The sequence below is a fragment of the Parus major genome, chromosome 6, assembly GCF_001522545.3.
Source record: "Parus major isolate Abel chromosome 6, Parus_major1.1, whole genome shotgun sequence".
Taxonomy (NCBI): domain Eukaryota; kingdom Metazoa; phylum Chordata; class Aves; order Passeriformes; family Paridae; genus Parus; species Parus major.
Window position 1 is genome coordinate 17,285,163 of NC_031775.1, and position 14,525 is coordinate 17,299,687.

Here is a 14,525-nt window from a genome sequence, read left to right on the forward strand (position 1 = left end):
TCTATCTCCTTTCTTACTACAGTAGCCCCATTTTGGGTAGGAAGTTCTCTTGGAAGCAGGTGAAATTGATTGATACTTTTCAAAGTGTCATTTTATGGGGCTCTCATTACACTTCTGCCAGTTTTCTTCCAGGCATTTAGCAGCTGAGTGATTGTTGCTAACATCGTTTTTTCCCTCAGCCAAATCCGACAGAATTTGCCAGGCAGCAAAGGAAGCAGCATGTTACCAGCTCTCAGGTCATGCTGTACACACATTTGTATCTGTAATACTTGCTAGATCTTAAGGGCAAAACCCTGTTCTCCTGTCTGCAATGCAGTGTTTTAGCTGCAGTGCAGATCATTTATATCTATGCTCCCTGTCCAAGTCTCAGGGAGGTCAGCTGTGATTTTGTGAACATCCCTCTGCAATTTATTTCCACATTTTAGTGTCTCTTCCACAATCAGTGTGATTAGCGGGTGTGTGTGGCCTTTCTGTGTGTGCTGGCTCCTTGCTGACCTGATGGCTCTGTCCCTGCTTTTTCCTGTCACTCCTTAATTGCACACTCACTGCTGACCCTCCTGACACTCTCCCAGCCCAAGCAGCTGCAAGGGTGACCTGTGGTCCCTGACTTCATTTCTTCAGTGTGTTGTTGATATCAAATAATTCATGTTTTGTTCTCTGATGTGCATTCGGTTCCCACTTTATAACTAAAGCATTTGAGGCCAAAAATGAACTTCTCTCCTGACAGCTGGGACAGTGCTGCCCAGCCACGGGGTTCCTTCATTTTTTACCTGTCGTGTTGAGGGGTGCAGGGACAGCGGGGACCTGGATGGAAATTGCTAGAATAGCAGTGACAGCTTACCTCCTTGTAATAGGATGTTTTCACATAAACTTTACATAAGAAAACTCTTTTTTTGTGTGTGTGTGTTTTCTCCTTTTGATTTCTTCCCTTTCTTCTGTAAGAAAACGGAAGTGTAAACCTATGTCTAAAATGGTGGAAGATATTTCCTTAATCAGAGTCCTAGCAAACAACAGCCATTTTCCCCCAGATACAACAGACAAGGTGAGGCAGAGATGCTGCTTTTCCCTCTGCTCCCTTTCTTAACTTTTTTTCCACAAGGCCACTCTGATGAGGAGCCCCTCTCTGCACATGGACCTGCAGGAGCCCTGTTTATTACTTGGCTCGATGTTTGACCTGACCATTGATGCACATAATTGAAAAGCAGTGTCTAAAGTGCAGAAGAAATCCATTAATGAAATTGTGCCTTTTCAAGACGCATTTGTACAACTTGTATATAGACATACATCTATATATATATATATATGTACACAGGCACATTAGACATAGATAAATACATGTACACGGGCACAAAGGGTGATAATCCTTTTGCAATCCATTCCAATCACTGCTGTTCAATACAAGAAGCATGACTCTCCCCCTCCAGGCAGTTTTGGTATGTGCCTATAAAAGATGGCTACACAGTATTTTATATAATTACCAGTATTGCTAGAAAAAGTGCAGTAGTGGGGAATGAGAGTCAGAGAGATTTCTTCCATGAGCAGGCTGGACCAGAGCTAAATGCTGCATTGCACCAACTAAAAGACAGTGCCTTCCTTCTGCCTGAATTTACCCTGTGCTTCCCCACTTCAGACAAGGAAAGAGAGTTTGCAAACATCTAGGATTATAGCCATCACTTATTCTTGTGTTCTAGTGCTGTGTGCACAGCACAGTTTCGTCACCTTAAAAGACTGGTGATCCAAAAAATGGCAAAATTGCACCCATATATCAACTAAATTCTAAAAGGCTTATTTTTATCCATGACATCAGCACTGCTTTAATAAAACTTAACAAATGTCAGGTATTTTCTGATATATCATGCTCCCTGAAGTGAACTCTGTGATCAAATGCTTTGCTAAAAATCTGACTAGCAGCATAAGTTTTTATTAAATTCTTCCCTAACCATGAACTAATCAATTTTTTTGTGAATACTTCGATATGTGGGATGTTTCAATCATTGGAAATTGATCACTGAAGCTATATATTATTGTTTCTTTTTCATGCCTGGTAAAAATGCAATTGATATTGGAATTAGTTGCTGTTCTTGCAATTTTTAAAGTTTTCCACAGGACCAGTCATGGGTGCTAGGAAATCAGATCCTTTAAAGGCTAATTTCAACAGAGTATGACAGCATGAGAACATAAACATAACATATAAAATAGTGGGAGACCAGACACAAAGCTGATTGTGAAATAACTTCAGCTAATATTACAGAAAGCTTTCTAAAGCATATAGAAAAATCTGGGATCAAAAAGTTAGCCCATATTTTGCACATGGTGCAGTAAGAGGAGGGATCTATTTAGTGAAAAATCCCAGAAAATATATTACAAAGAGACCTTTTATTAATATCAACAAAGAGAGAAGAAAATTCTGCAGAATTCCACCAGAATGTTCAAAACAGAACCAAAAGAACATGAGCTGAGAGCACCCTCTTCTGATCATTATTTTCTTCTCCAAGTTCTAGGTAAAATATCTTCTGCATATGTTGTAAAATTCCAGTGACCTGCTCTTTATCAGAATCACAAATACATAATGTGCTTGGGAGATGAATACAATAAATTTGTTTCAGCTACAAACGAATATTTTTACTTTAGTTGTTTGGGTTTTTTTGTGCAAACATGAAGCCAGTTCTTCCAGTAACTCTTCCCCTTTGTATGTTCCAGTTTGATTTCCATGGAGCCACCCAGAGCCAGAGGTGCAAGGGACAGGCTGATTTTTTGCTTAATTCATACCACTGAGAGTGATTTAAATTCAGGTTAAAAAAAAAAAAATCTGATTCTAAAAGAGTGTGTTTACAAAGATTTATAAAGATGAAGGAAGGAGCAGAGCATGGGGAGAGAGTAAGAGCAAGAGGAATATTAGGAATATCAATTTTTTCTATAACTATACCAGCATTGTTTTTACTGTATTCTTACAGAGACCAAGCTGAAGATGTACATTTTAAATCCCACTGTAATTCAGAGGAAAAAAAGAAGAAAAGAGAGCAGTGCCTCTAACCTTGTACCTCACTTTCAGTCTCTGAGGACTGGAGGAGTAATTCATGAATATTAGAGCTAATGAAGCTTGATTTTTCTCCAGATTTTTGGTTCAGTGTTGATTGACTCTCCTGTCTGGAAGATGTAAATTGTGACAGAAGCTTGTTCTGCATTTGAGACATTTTGGTGTGCCCTGTTCAGTGTGTATTCTCTGGGATTTAAAAAGACTCCAGCTCATGCTGTAATGTTTTTCTCAGTGGGTACCTCTCAGATGTCTCTCTGACCTGGACATCTATCTACAGAAATCTTGCAGGAACATCCTGTCTCTGAGGTTTCTGTTCCTTTATCATATTTCATAGAAATACAACAATGGGTTCAAAGAACTAGATAGCATGGAGTGATGGGCAGATATGTATTGAAACGTCTAACTTCTAGTTAATCCTCTGAAGATTTTCACTAGAGAACTCTTGATAGGCAGAGGTGTGGAGAGTGGTTCCCTTTGGTGTAGGGAGTGATTCAAATCAGAGGTGAAGCCCAAGGAGGCAAAGGGAGTGATCAGCCAAGAGTCTCCCGCAGTGCAGATGAGGCATTTCGGGGTGAGTGATCCCATCTCTCAGCAGCAGAGGCTGATGGACCAGCACACACTGCCAGCATCACACAGATTGGAAACCAATAGAAATTAAATTGGAAGATACAGGCACAATCCTATTATGTGATAAGAAAACCAGGCTGGACAGAGACAGCACAGAGATAAGAGAGTCATGAAAACTAACAGAGCAATTTGGATCTGAGAAAGTGGATGCACTATTAACCAGATGCACTCAGCCTCACTGGATTGCCAGATGAGGCTTGTCCTTGTCAAAATACAATAAATTGGCCTCTTCAGCTTTCTCCACATTTAAGGTTCTGGCATGAAACACTTTAGACAAACATAGATTGATGGCTGAAGTAAACACAGGGATGACACAGGACCAGGATGATGCTGAAATATCATTAAAATTGATGATTTTGGCTTGTTCGTCTGTCATTTTTAGTACAGCATGGCAGTGCATCTGGAGTCCTGACATTATCACAGAGCAGTGTAGAGCCTTCTGGGAAGGGAATGCTAAAACTGGAAGAAAGGCATATGCAGAGATGCAAAACATCAAGGAGCAGCTTTTGATCCTGCTGGTAAAGAGCTGTGTTGTAATTCCAGGTGTCTGACAGGACTGAAATCCAGCTCAGGCCATTGTGTGCACTTGCTTACAGAAACAGTAACCTACAGCTGGGCTGTGGAAACAAAGGTTCAGGCACTGTTCAAGTCTCCTTAGAAAGGTAACCCAAGGCAAATGCAACTTTGAGTTATTGACCCAAAAGTGGTAATTTAGAAATGGGAAATTTAGGTTTTTAGAATAGAATTAATGGAACTGGCCATTTGTAACACCTGAAATAAGAACAGCAGCCCATGTAAGAATATGTGGGTTTGAAATGATGCAGGGTCAGCTGTGTATTTAGCATCCCTGAGAGGTCCTGTATGGAAATTATGGGAGTCTCCAGAGTTATCAGCTCTTATTATCAGGCTTCGCAAAAAAAAGTGGACCAGCACTACATGAAAAGGTTGCTCAGAAGAATTAAAATTATCCTGGGGCATAACAAGCCTCCGACTTCAAAGTTTCTAGTTATTTGCACATCATACTTTAGGTTTTTTCTGTTAATGAAAAAAATTACAAGGCTGTCAGAATATTTCATTACGAAAGAACCTCAAAAAGTAATGACACTTGAGCACAATATCTTACCTTCCTGGTAAAGAAGCAGAGAACAAGGCTGGATTTACATTTACCTAGTTAAAAATTTCTTCTGACTTAATCTGCTATATTATTATTTTGAGGTCAACATTGTCAGTTCTGTTCTCCAAAATGCACTTAAGGGTTATCAAGGTGTGCTGCTTTTGCAAGGTAAGCAAGGATTGGATTGAATCCCTGCAGCCAACTCATATATCGAACACAAGGCTATAGATCTTTTCTTCACAAGCATGGAAAAATAAAACAAACAAAAAAAAACAATAAAAAGCCCCAAAAAACCCATATAAAAATCCACACAAAAATGACAGTTGTATTCATTAGATATCATCCAAAATACTGCTGTGAGTGGAAAGCACTTTGATTAGGACTGACTTAGCAACATGCACAGCATAGTCTGGCATATGAGTCTAATGGATCAGCATTCAAAGGCATATAATGAACAGATGGTTCCTGCAGAAGAGACTAATGCACTGGTTTTGGTCACCTTGCACTGGCACCCATTCAAAGCAGGTGCTCCACAAACCAAGACTGGAGGTGGACCAAAATGAACTGGCTGAACAAAGCTGGGACATTGAAAAGGAGGAGACAATCCCTGTTTCTCTCTTTTCCAAGAATAAATGAGTGCATGAGATGCCAGCTTTCCCACGGTGACCAATCTCACATGTTTGCTACTGTTTCTGAGACTCAACATCAATAACTTTAACATGAGGACCAGGGGCACTGATGAGCTGAGCATGTAATTCAGGTTTGAACTCCATTTTAAACTCTCTTGTTAATTTTTTCTGATTTTGTCAGCTTGTTCTGTGTCCAAAGTGGCCAAGACCCAACTAGAACCAAAGCTGCTATTCTGAATCCATTCCTGATCTGATTTTCAAGCAGAAAGATTAAATTCCTTGCCTTTAGGAGAAATCAAATAAACCTGGCATCACACCCTTTCACTGTCTAGGTTCCAAAATTACCTGCTACAGCAAGGAAAACAGCAGTAGTGGAGATACATGTTTTTACTGATGAAGTTATCCAGTGGTTAAATCTGGATCAAACTTCAGAGCAGAATTTCAAAATGAATCAGGGTCATGGTTCATGCACACATGTGATGGTGCTAAAATCTTCTGGGGTTTCTTGTTTTCTGAAGTTTTGTCTGTGTTTGATCTAGAATAGGAAAATAGGGTCCATTCCAATTTGGAAAGAAACCCAGAACCCAAATTATCTGAGTAAACTCACATCATGAGACTGAAATACCCCCTTATCCTTCTCTCTCTGAGGATGGAAACTTTGACAGTCAGATGGGACTGGAGAAGAAAGATGTCTCCAGATGGAAAATGATGAAAAGCTGAATTTGGCAATATTATTAAAGTGGACCCCTGGCTTTAATTATAAAGTTATAGAACAAGTGATGGCAAATCCATTACAGAGTTTGAAATTATGTCCAGCTTAGCTGCTTTTAAGCACTGCCAAGCACCCACTACTCTACAAGCAGAATTCACTCCAGTTTTCAGCTCTCAGGTTGAGATGGCTTGTTCTTGCAGTGACCTGTTAATCTGCCCAGAAGACTCTCACAGCTCATCTTCCCACCTTTTCAACCAGCCCCCTCTCAAGGGAAATTTTCTTTATTGAAACTGGCTTTAAAAATTATCTTGCTCTTTGTGACAATTTTTAGCAGTATGCCAGTGAATTACCTGGGAACATTTATTTAGTTTGCATAAATGGTTATAGGGAAACTGTTAATAGAGCCACTATTCTGCTTGCCTTGAAATACTGAGGTGCTGCAATGCTTTGATTTGAAACAACATAACCTGCAGGAGGATGTCACCCTGAGAATCAGGTTTTTTGATATTGTTTGTGTTATTTCTAGCCACTTTCTCAGGAAAGAAACTATAAATATAGGTGTTTATACATTCCATTAAAGATATGACCTTTGATGGACATCTCTCATGGCCAGTGTGGTTGGGAAGGTGGTAACCTGACTATGCAATCCCTGGTCGTTGTCAAAAAGCTATAAATACTGAAAGAACAAATAAACTTTTCTTTTTTTTCACCACACTTGGAGCTGCATTTGTGTGAATCATTTGGTGTCCGACAGTGACAGGAGAAAACCTTGAAAGAAGGATAGAAAATTCACACTTTAAACACAAGGTATTGCAGTTGTGAAGTTACTTTGTGGACTGGCAGAGTATGTTCGATTTCAGTGGCTAAAATGGTGGAAACAACAATCGGGCTTTGAGAAGCCTGGATTCAGTGTGAAAAACAGTCCACCTGACAGTGCTGTCCTGCCTGACTTTAATTAATGTGTCGCTACAAACATGACCTAGTTACCACAGTACAAATGTCAGCTTGTAATAGCTTTTCCCTAGAGCCCTCCTTAGCTAGCATTTGCCATTTACATTTGCTCTTTGAAGGATGAAGAGCAGTTAATGAGCTCCATCTACTGCTGCACGGAGTGAATTGTACCAGCAGCACCAGCTCCTCTGCACCTCCCCAGGCTGCGCTGGGACAGCTGCTCAGGCACTCTGCTGCACCTCTCCACTGGCAAGGGCTCTTATTCACCTCTTTGTAGCCACCACCTTTACTCTATGTAGGTTTTCTTTACTCTATAATCTTTTATGTAATTTCATGTGGAGTTACAGGGTGACAGCCTTTTTATTTTTTTTTAGTACATTTTCCCATGCAAAAATGCATAACAGTTCTCAAAATAATTAGCACAAAAACCCAAAGAGGCTCACAAAGCAGAAAAGTTTATTTAAGTTACTGTTGCATTCTTAATAAACAAGGCCACTGTGTTGAAAATCAGTACTCAGATCAACAGATGGATGCCCTTCTCTTATGCTTGCTGTATGTGTTGACTGGAGTATTCAGATGGGATATTTAGTTGTTCATGTCTTAAAAGAAATTATCTGATAGTGACTTAAAGTACCTTCTCTAGTTTATGAGGGGGTTAATGAATACCTGTTCTAAAATATCACCTTCCTTAGTATTTCCCTCTTGATTTAGGTGAAATATTTCAAATACTCTCAAAGTATCACATCTGGCATCACAGGAAGCAGGCTGCAGGAGATACTTACCTAAAGCATGGCTGAATTAGAAAAACGCTATGTAATTGATGAAGAGGAAAGGTAGCAATAATGCCTTTGTCTAAAATCTAAAAAAGAATAAAATATCTGATTAAATATCTCAGCACAGGATTCTATTTTCATAATAATTTTCCATTAAGAAAGAAAACAATATCAAAGATCTTGCTAAGGTCAGAGGTGTTTTTCTAGTCTGCACAATGCTTAAACACCTATGTGATGGCTGCTGAATCTATTAAAAGACCAGGCTTGGAGATTCCACAGAGGAAGGAAAGTCCTTTCTCAGGCTGGCTGCTGCCTTTGGATCCATGGAAAGCAGGGCACATCCTGCTGACAGCAAAGCAAACTACATGAGGATACATCATCAATTCTCTAATGTAACCCCCCTCACTGCCTCAGGTCCCTCATTGTACATCAGCCCCCAGCGGTCCCAAAATACAACATTCCTCAATTATGAGTCGGAGAAGGACTCTGATTGGAAAACATTAAAATCAAAGTAAGAAACTCAACTATCAACCAGAAAAATGGTTGCCAAAAGTCCAAGGTCTTTTCATTAGATATGAAACCAAGGTAATTTTCATCCCCTCAGACTCAGCCTCAGCCCCTGGTCTTAGCACTGAAACTTTCCTCTGAGTTGTAGCACTCAGTGAATTGCTCATGAATGCTCCTTCCTTCAGGGAGCCTTTCTGACTAACTCCAAGGGATTTGGGAGTTTCCAGGGACAGAAACTATGTTTGAACAGGATAATTCAAATGATCTTCTTCATTCTTCATACACCACACTGGAAATCTATTGGGAACATCAAACCAAGTTTTATTTTTGAAATTAGCAATTAATGCAGAATTATGCAAAGCAAAATAATGAATAATCTGTCTGTGCAGTCAATTCTTTCATGAAAACATGGGGGACTTCAGAGTATAACACTACTTACAATTAGCAAATCAGTGGGAGAACAGACCCTGTTTTCAGCTAGTTCATTGTAAATAAAGATGCTCAAACTTTCAACAACTTTTAAAAATAATATTTAAGGTGAATTGTCACCAAATTAATTGGAAGCTACAAAACTCAAAATGTTTACTTTATGCTTGCAGTAAATGTTAATCCCAAATTTAGTGTTAGCATGATGGGTAACTGTTTGAAAAGATTCAGGAACAATGTAAACTTCAAATTTAAGAAAATAAGCACAAAGATTTAATATCTGTCTTCTGTGAATTTTATGGGGGTAAGAACTGGAAAGAGATTGGAGAGTCCAGTTTTACACCTCCAAGAAAAAATATCATACAGCCTGTTCCTGAATAAAGGGTTTAAGGTAAAATATTCAGTAGCAGAATGTTAAATAAAATAATTGGCAGCCTTAGTTTGATTTCTTGAATGTATTTAATTTCATATGAAAGTTAGAATAGCCACAATGTATCAAAAGGCATGAGACTGTTCTTGAAGTTGCATTGCCTCAATAAGCTTTGCAAAAGGCATTACTGATAACAGCAGAGAAACAAATTTTCAGTAGTCAACCTTTAGAAAATAAAAATACTGAGGGGATTTTAGTGACTTCATAATTGTCTACCAGTGTGCAATGATTTAGATGGGAGCAAGGGAAAATCTGTCTCACTCTGGTATTTTGCACTTTCTTCCTCCTCATGTAATGGTGCTCTTCATGAGCAGCACCCCGGTGTCCAAGCCTTAGGGGAGATGTTTAATTCATTTAAACATTTCATGTGTGCAGTGAGTCTGATCACCAGAAATGCCAAGATACACAGTGCACAACAGCACATGCACACATTTTTACCAGTGTGTGCAGCAGATACCTGTGTTACAGTCAGGAAAAAGGTGTGATAATAATTGCCTTTAAACTTCCATGCTTGCAGTGGAGGGGACAGGATTGTAATAGCTGTCAGTGAAGTAACCACCTGGAAAGACTGTTATGGTTTTTCATCACCTGTAACCATTATCTCATGTGGGATAGCTCTCATCATTTTATCTGTGTTAAACTTTTCCTATTTTATCACGAGCTATCACACACACAGGGTTTTCTTTTCTATTCAAGAAGTTTTCCACCTTTATGTTAATTTTTTTTAACAGCATCTAGTTCAAGAGGATTTACCAAGCTGAAAATTAAGCATATCAAATTTTTCCTCTGCATAGTAGTTACCCAGGCAGCTGTGACTGAGCAGAGTACAGAGTATAAACGTCAGAATAAATTGCCATTTTCCATTAAGGATTGGTGAAAAACTAAATCCTCACTCAGGGAAATGCATCTCCCTGGATGTGAACCTTTTGGCTCCAGTCCATTTCTTTCTTTCTTGCTGAGAAAAGCCATTGATGACTATGGGAGCTCTGTCTAAAGATATAGAGGGATCCTGACACATATCTGTGACCTTACAAAAATGAAGATTGTTTGGTTTGTGTTGGTAGCTCATGTCTTCAAAGCTGTTTCTTGCTATGTAGCAAAACCACTTTGATCTGCAATTAAACATTTTCTTATATAATCTGGAAAATGAATGCATTATTGGCAAAGCTAGAAGGAACTGAGGACAGAAAACAGAAAAGGAAAACAGCATTTCATTTTATTTTTACATTTATTCAATGGAGTTCAGAAACAAGTATAATATAATTTATTTTACAAAGTTGAGCATTAAATATTAAAAAAATTACTTATTGGCCTTTGATAAGTAGTTTCATATGGGACATGCATGTTAATATGAAGCCATTTTTGGATGACAGACATTTAAATGCAGAAAAGTGAGTTAACAAAATTTTTAGACACACTTGAAAAGGTGGCACGTCCTTTTGTATTCCTCTATCCACATGTAACTTCTCCATTTTTCTGCAACTTCCCCTCCCATGTCAATTTTCTAATATTAAATGTTAAACTAATATTATGAAATAAAATACTTAGAAATACAAATAATACACCCAATAAAGTACATTAATTATGATGAATGATAAGGGGAAAGAGAATCTGGCATAGTTGTCTATGTGGTAAGGATTTTTAACATGGAAGCAATCAAAGATACAGAAAAGTCTTTTCATTACTGACATTGCTGAGCTACACCCACTGTGTTGACTTCTCTCCCTTTTTCTGTCAGTGCTGGTTTGTTTGCTTTTGTTTGTATCAGTCTTGTTTGTATTGTCAGGGGCGCTGCAACTGTTGGCCACTGCTGCCAGGACTCCATTCTTCTCTTCTTCATCATCATCATCATCAATAATCTGGGAGGGAACAAAACAGCAGGTACTTAAGTGTATGTTTCATCACCTGCTTCCTTCAGAGCTGCAGCAAATGGGATTTTTCTTATGTCTCCTCCTCTGTTTCACTCCTCGACTTCAAGGACAAGCACTTACATGTACCAGGAGCTCCTTTCAGCTCTCAAAGCCTCCATTTAGGGAGAAAACTTTGACTTAAACAACACCGTACAGCAAAAACTTTGGAAGGACTGTCAAGCAAACCTGGGTTTGTTCAAACACGGACGAGGAACTTTACTTAAGATAGCAGCAAACCCCTGAAATGCACAACAGTTAACTGTCTTCTCCTCAGGGCAAATGCTGGCAAAGGTTAGTGCCCAGAAAGTGTGAGGACAAAGGTTAGTGCCCAGAAAGTGTGAGGACAAAGGTTAGTGCCCAGAAAGTGTGAGGACAAAGGTTAGTGCCCAGAAAGTGTGAGGACAAAGGCCCAGCCTGGAGATGGGGAAGGTGGGGGAGCTGCCAGACCAGACCAGACCAGCCGAGCTGCTTGCACCCCAAACTGAGCACCCCAGGATGCAAGACACCCTCCTTGTGTGCAACTGGCTCAGCTTCATCCTGGTCCTCTGTGATAAAAATCGAGTTACTTTAAAAATAAAGAGGGACAAGGCCCCACCCACAGCTGATTTAATACTGAATAGCTTGGGATACTTCTGTCAAGTCCTGGAAGCCGTGCTTTAAGTTCAAAGTTATGCTAGGGTTAAGAATATTTTCATGTGCTTCGCTGCATCAAGACAGGTCTTTGGAGAATGTTGTATAAGCCTGCTGGTGGGTTTTGTTTCTTTGATTAGAAAGGGCTCAGAGCCATAAAGTTCATGTATGAAATTTTCACCCTTTGAAGTCAGTGGCTTTTCTGTTACTGACTCAGAGGACACAGGATTAGACATCAGCTGCAGCTTCAGCTCTGAAACTTCCTTGGAATTTCTGGGGTGTTTAGTTTGGCTTGGGATATTGCAGAGACACCAGCAGAAACAAGCTACAAAGACTGGCTCTAATTTTGTATCTAAACTAAACCTTATTATATATGCTTTGAGGAGGGGTCATTTTAATTCAGGTAGGCACACATATAATTTTAATTTTCTGCTGATAATTTTATTACCTCCCAAATCAGTAGGTGACACAAATGTAAGACAAGACTAAAAAAATTATTTGTGAAGTGTAGAATGCAGAATCTCATTCTTCTGACCAACTTGCTTTTTTTCCATTTGCATCATGAGAAGAAACAGTTTACACAAGGACAATATTTCAAAAAGTTAATATGTACATCCCCATCTGCAGCCAGACAAAAAGCTCATTTAGGTATATCCCAGCTATTAAAGTCAAAGAAAGCTCATTAAAGCACTAAGTGGTCTCCATGCCAGGACAGAATTGCTCTTCTGCCCAGGGTGCACGTGTACAGCACAAGCCTTGAGTGAGTCCTCTTCATCTAAAATTACTGACACCCTTGAAAATTAAAGTGGAGTCTGGACAACGTCCTCAAACTGCTGTGAATCAGTGAAGCAGAACAAATGGTGGTAGAAAAGGGATTTTTACTGCTTTCCACCTTCATTTAAAAAAATAACAAACAACAAAAAACCTGGGATATTTTATCTGAGAGATAAACGTAGTTCAACAACACTTATCATCCTAAAAATACACTGACCAAAAAAACCTCAGTCATCCTCCACCTGGCCTCCCACAGCTCTGTGAAAGGCTGGGATAAAAATCTGCCTATAAAGCATTAAGAGGATCAATCCATAAAACTCCAGTCTGAACCTTAAATAATCCCCAGGGTAGTACTAAAATTCAAACCTCGAGTTTTTACTTGAGGCCTGACTGTTATAAATATCTCTCTCTTCTGCTTCAAAAAGCTCAGGCAGCTGAGGAGAGTGCTGGGGATGGCAGAGAAGCCTTTGTCAGCAGTGCCTGGCACTGGAAATGAGGCACTGGAGCCACAGTTTAATGAATGCACTCAGCACTTTAAAAGTTAATAAAATAGAGGAACCTGACACAAGAGTCCTGACTTTTTCTCCCTGCTTTCGTTTTTCATTACAACATCTGTACTTCAAAACCATCAGGATATGGGGCATTGCTCTGTTTAAGAGTCTATTTTTCTCTCAGGTAGGGCTGGCTACAAGTTGTTTAGAATTAGTTTTATTTCAGAGCATGAAAGGACATTGTGTACGTGCCACTTGTCCTTTCTCACAGCTGCATGTGAGTGATTCCCAGGAGGCTGATGTGTTATTAGGCTGCTCTTGACTCCTTTCAGGTCCCCAAGGGCCAGTCCTTACTTAAGCAGAAAACACTGTAAACAGTGCATATCTACAGGATTCTCTTTGCAGTGCAACAAGGCAGGGCTCTTGCAAAACAGAGGGGAGTTTACAGCAAAAGTGCTGTACCACATAGCTTGGAAAGGAGAGAGCTCGTCTAGAAGAGAACCACACCTCCTCATTTATTAAAAACTGCAGTCTTATAGAGTGAGTTTATAAAGGGACTTTTCCAGATTGTTATGGAGAACTGAGCATGATGAAAGACTGAGCTGGTTTACATTATATCAGGAAAAAGAAATTGTGCTGTGAGTGTTCAGCTGTGGCTCTAATTTTAAATGTCATACTAAGCTTTTTTTCTGGATTGCCAGCTGCCAATGAGGAAACGGCAGCTGGAACTAAGGGCTCTGTTTAGGTACCAAACCAGTACCATCCAGGAAAGATGCTGTGCATCACCCAAAAAGCACTGTCCATGACCCCTAATACCGTGGCTGCTGTTTACTAAGTGTTTGCTGACATCCAAGAGCCAACAGAGTTGAGGAAAATTGTCACTTTCACTGGAAAATAAAGCTGCTCAAGTTTAAAAATATTTCAATCCAGAGTGCTGCACACCTGGAGCTTATGTGGTGCTCATAAAAACTGCATGAGGCTTGCACAGAAATACCACAGAGACTGAACATCACACTTACAAAATTATTTTCAGTTTTCAAACTGTTCTCCATTCTGCCTTAAAGGTGGAGGTTTAGGTAAAAGACAGAGGAAACATGAGGAATATTTCTGTGCTTTATAAGAGGGTACAGTTAATGCCTTTGTGCAAAAAAGAAACTCATGAGAGGCAACCTCTCTCTTTAAGCATCCTGTTGTTCTGGAGCTGGTGTGAATGGCACATTCTGCCTGACCTGCCTTGCAGCAGGGGGCTCCTCTGCTTTTGCCATTAGCTTTGAAGGTGTCTCTGTGGGTCCACATGATGTGAAACATTGCAAGAGCATGGATATGATGAGCTCTTTCACCAGTTTATGTTCTAAATTGAAGATCTCAGGGGCTTCAGAAGGGTTTGATATGTGGGTGCCCAACTTCTCCAAAGAGCAAAGCGGGAAGCGAGTACAACTAATTCCTATACAAGAGAGAGGGTGACATTTCCATTTCACCTCCTACATTTATTTACATAATTCTGAGTGCAAATT

The 14,525-nt window shown here is 39.6% G+C and overlaps 1 protein-coding gene across 1 annotated transcript in view; it reads right to left on the minus strand.

The window, feature by feature from the left end:
- Positions 1-10,455: 10,455 nt before the first annotated feature.
- Positions 10,456-14,525, minus strand: part of LOC107206598 (gamma-aminobutyric acid receptor subunit pi-like) — a 38,151-nt gene continuing 34,081 nt past the window's right edge. Inside the window, exon 9 of the mRNA XM_033515838.1 lies at positions 10,456-11,065. Coding sequence (XP_033371729.1) covers positions 10,751-11,065 — 315 coding nt within the window. The 3' untranslated portion in view covers positions 10,456-10,750. The remainder of the gene's footprint in view (positions 11,066-14,525) is intronic.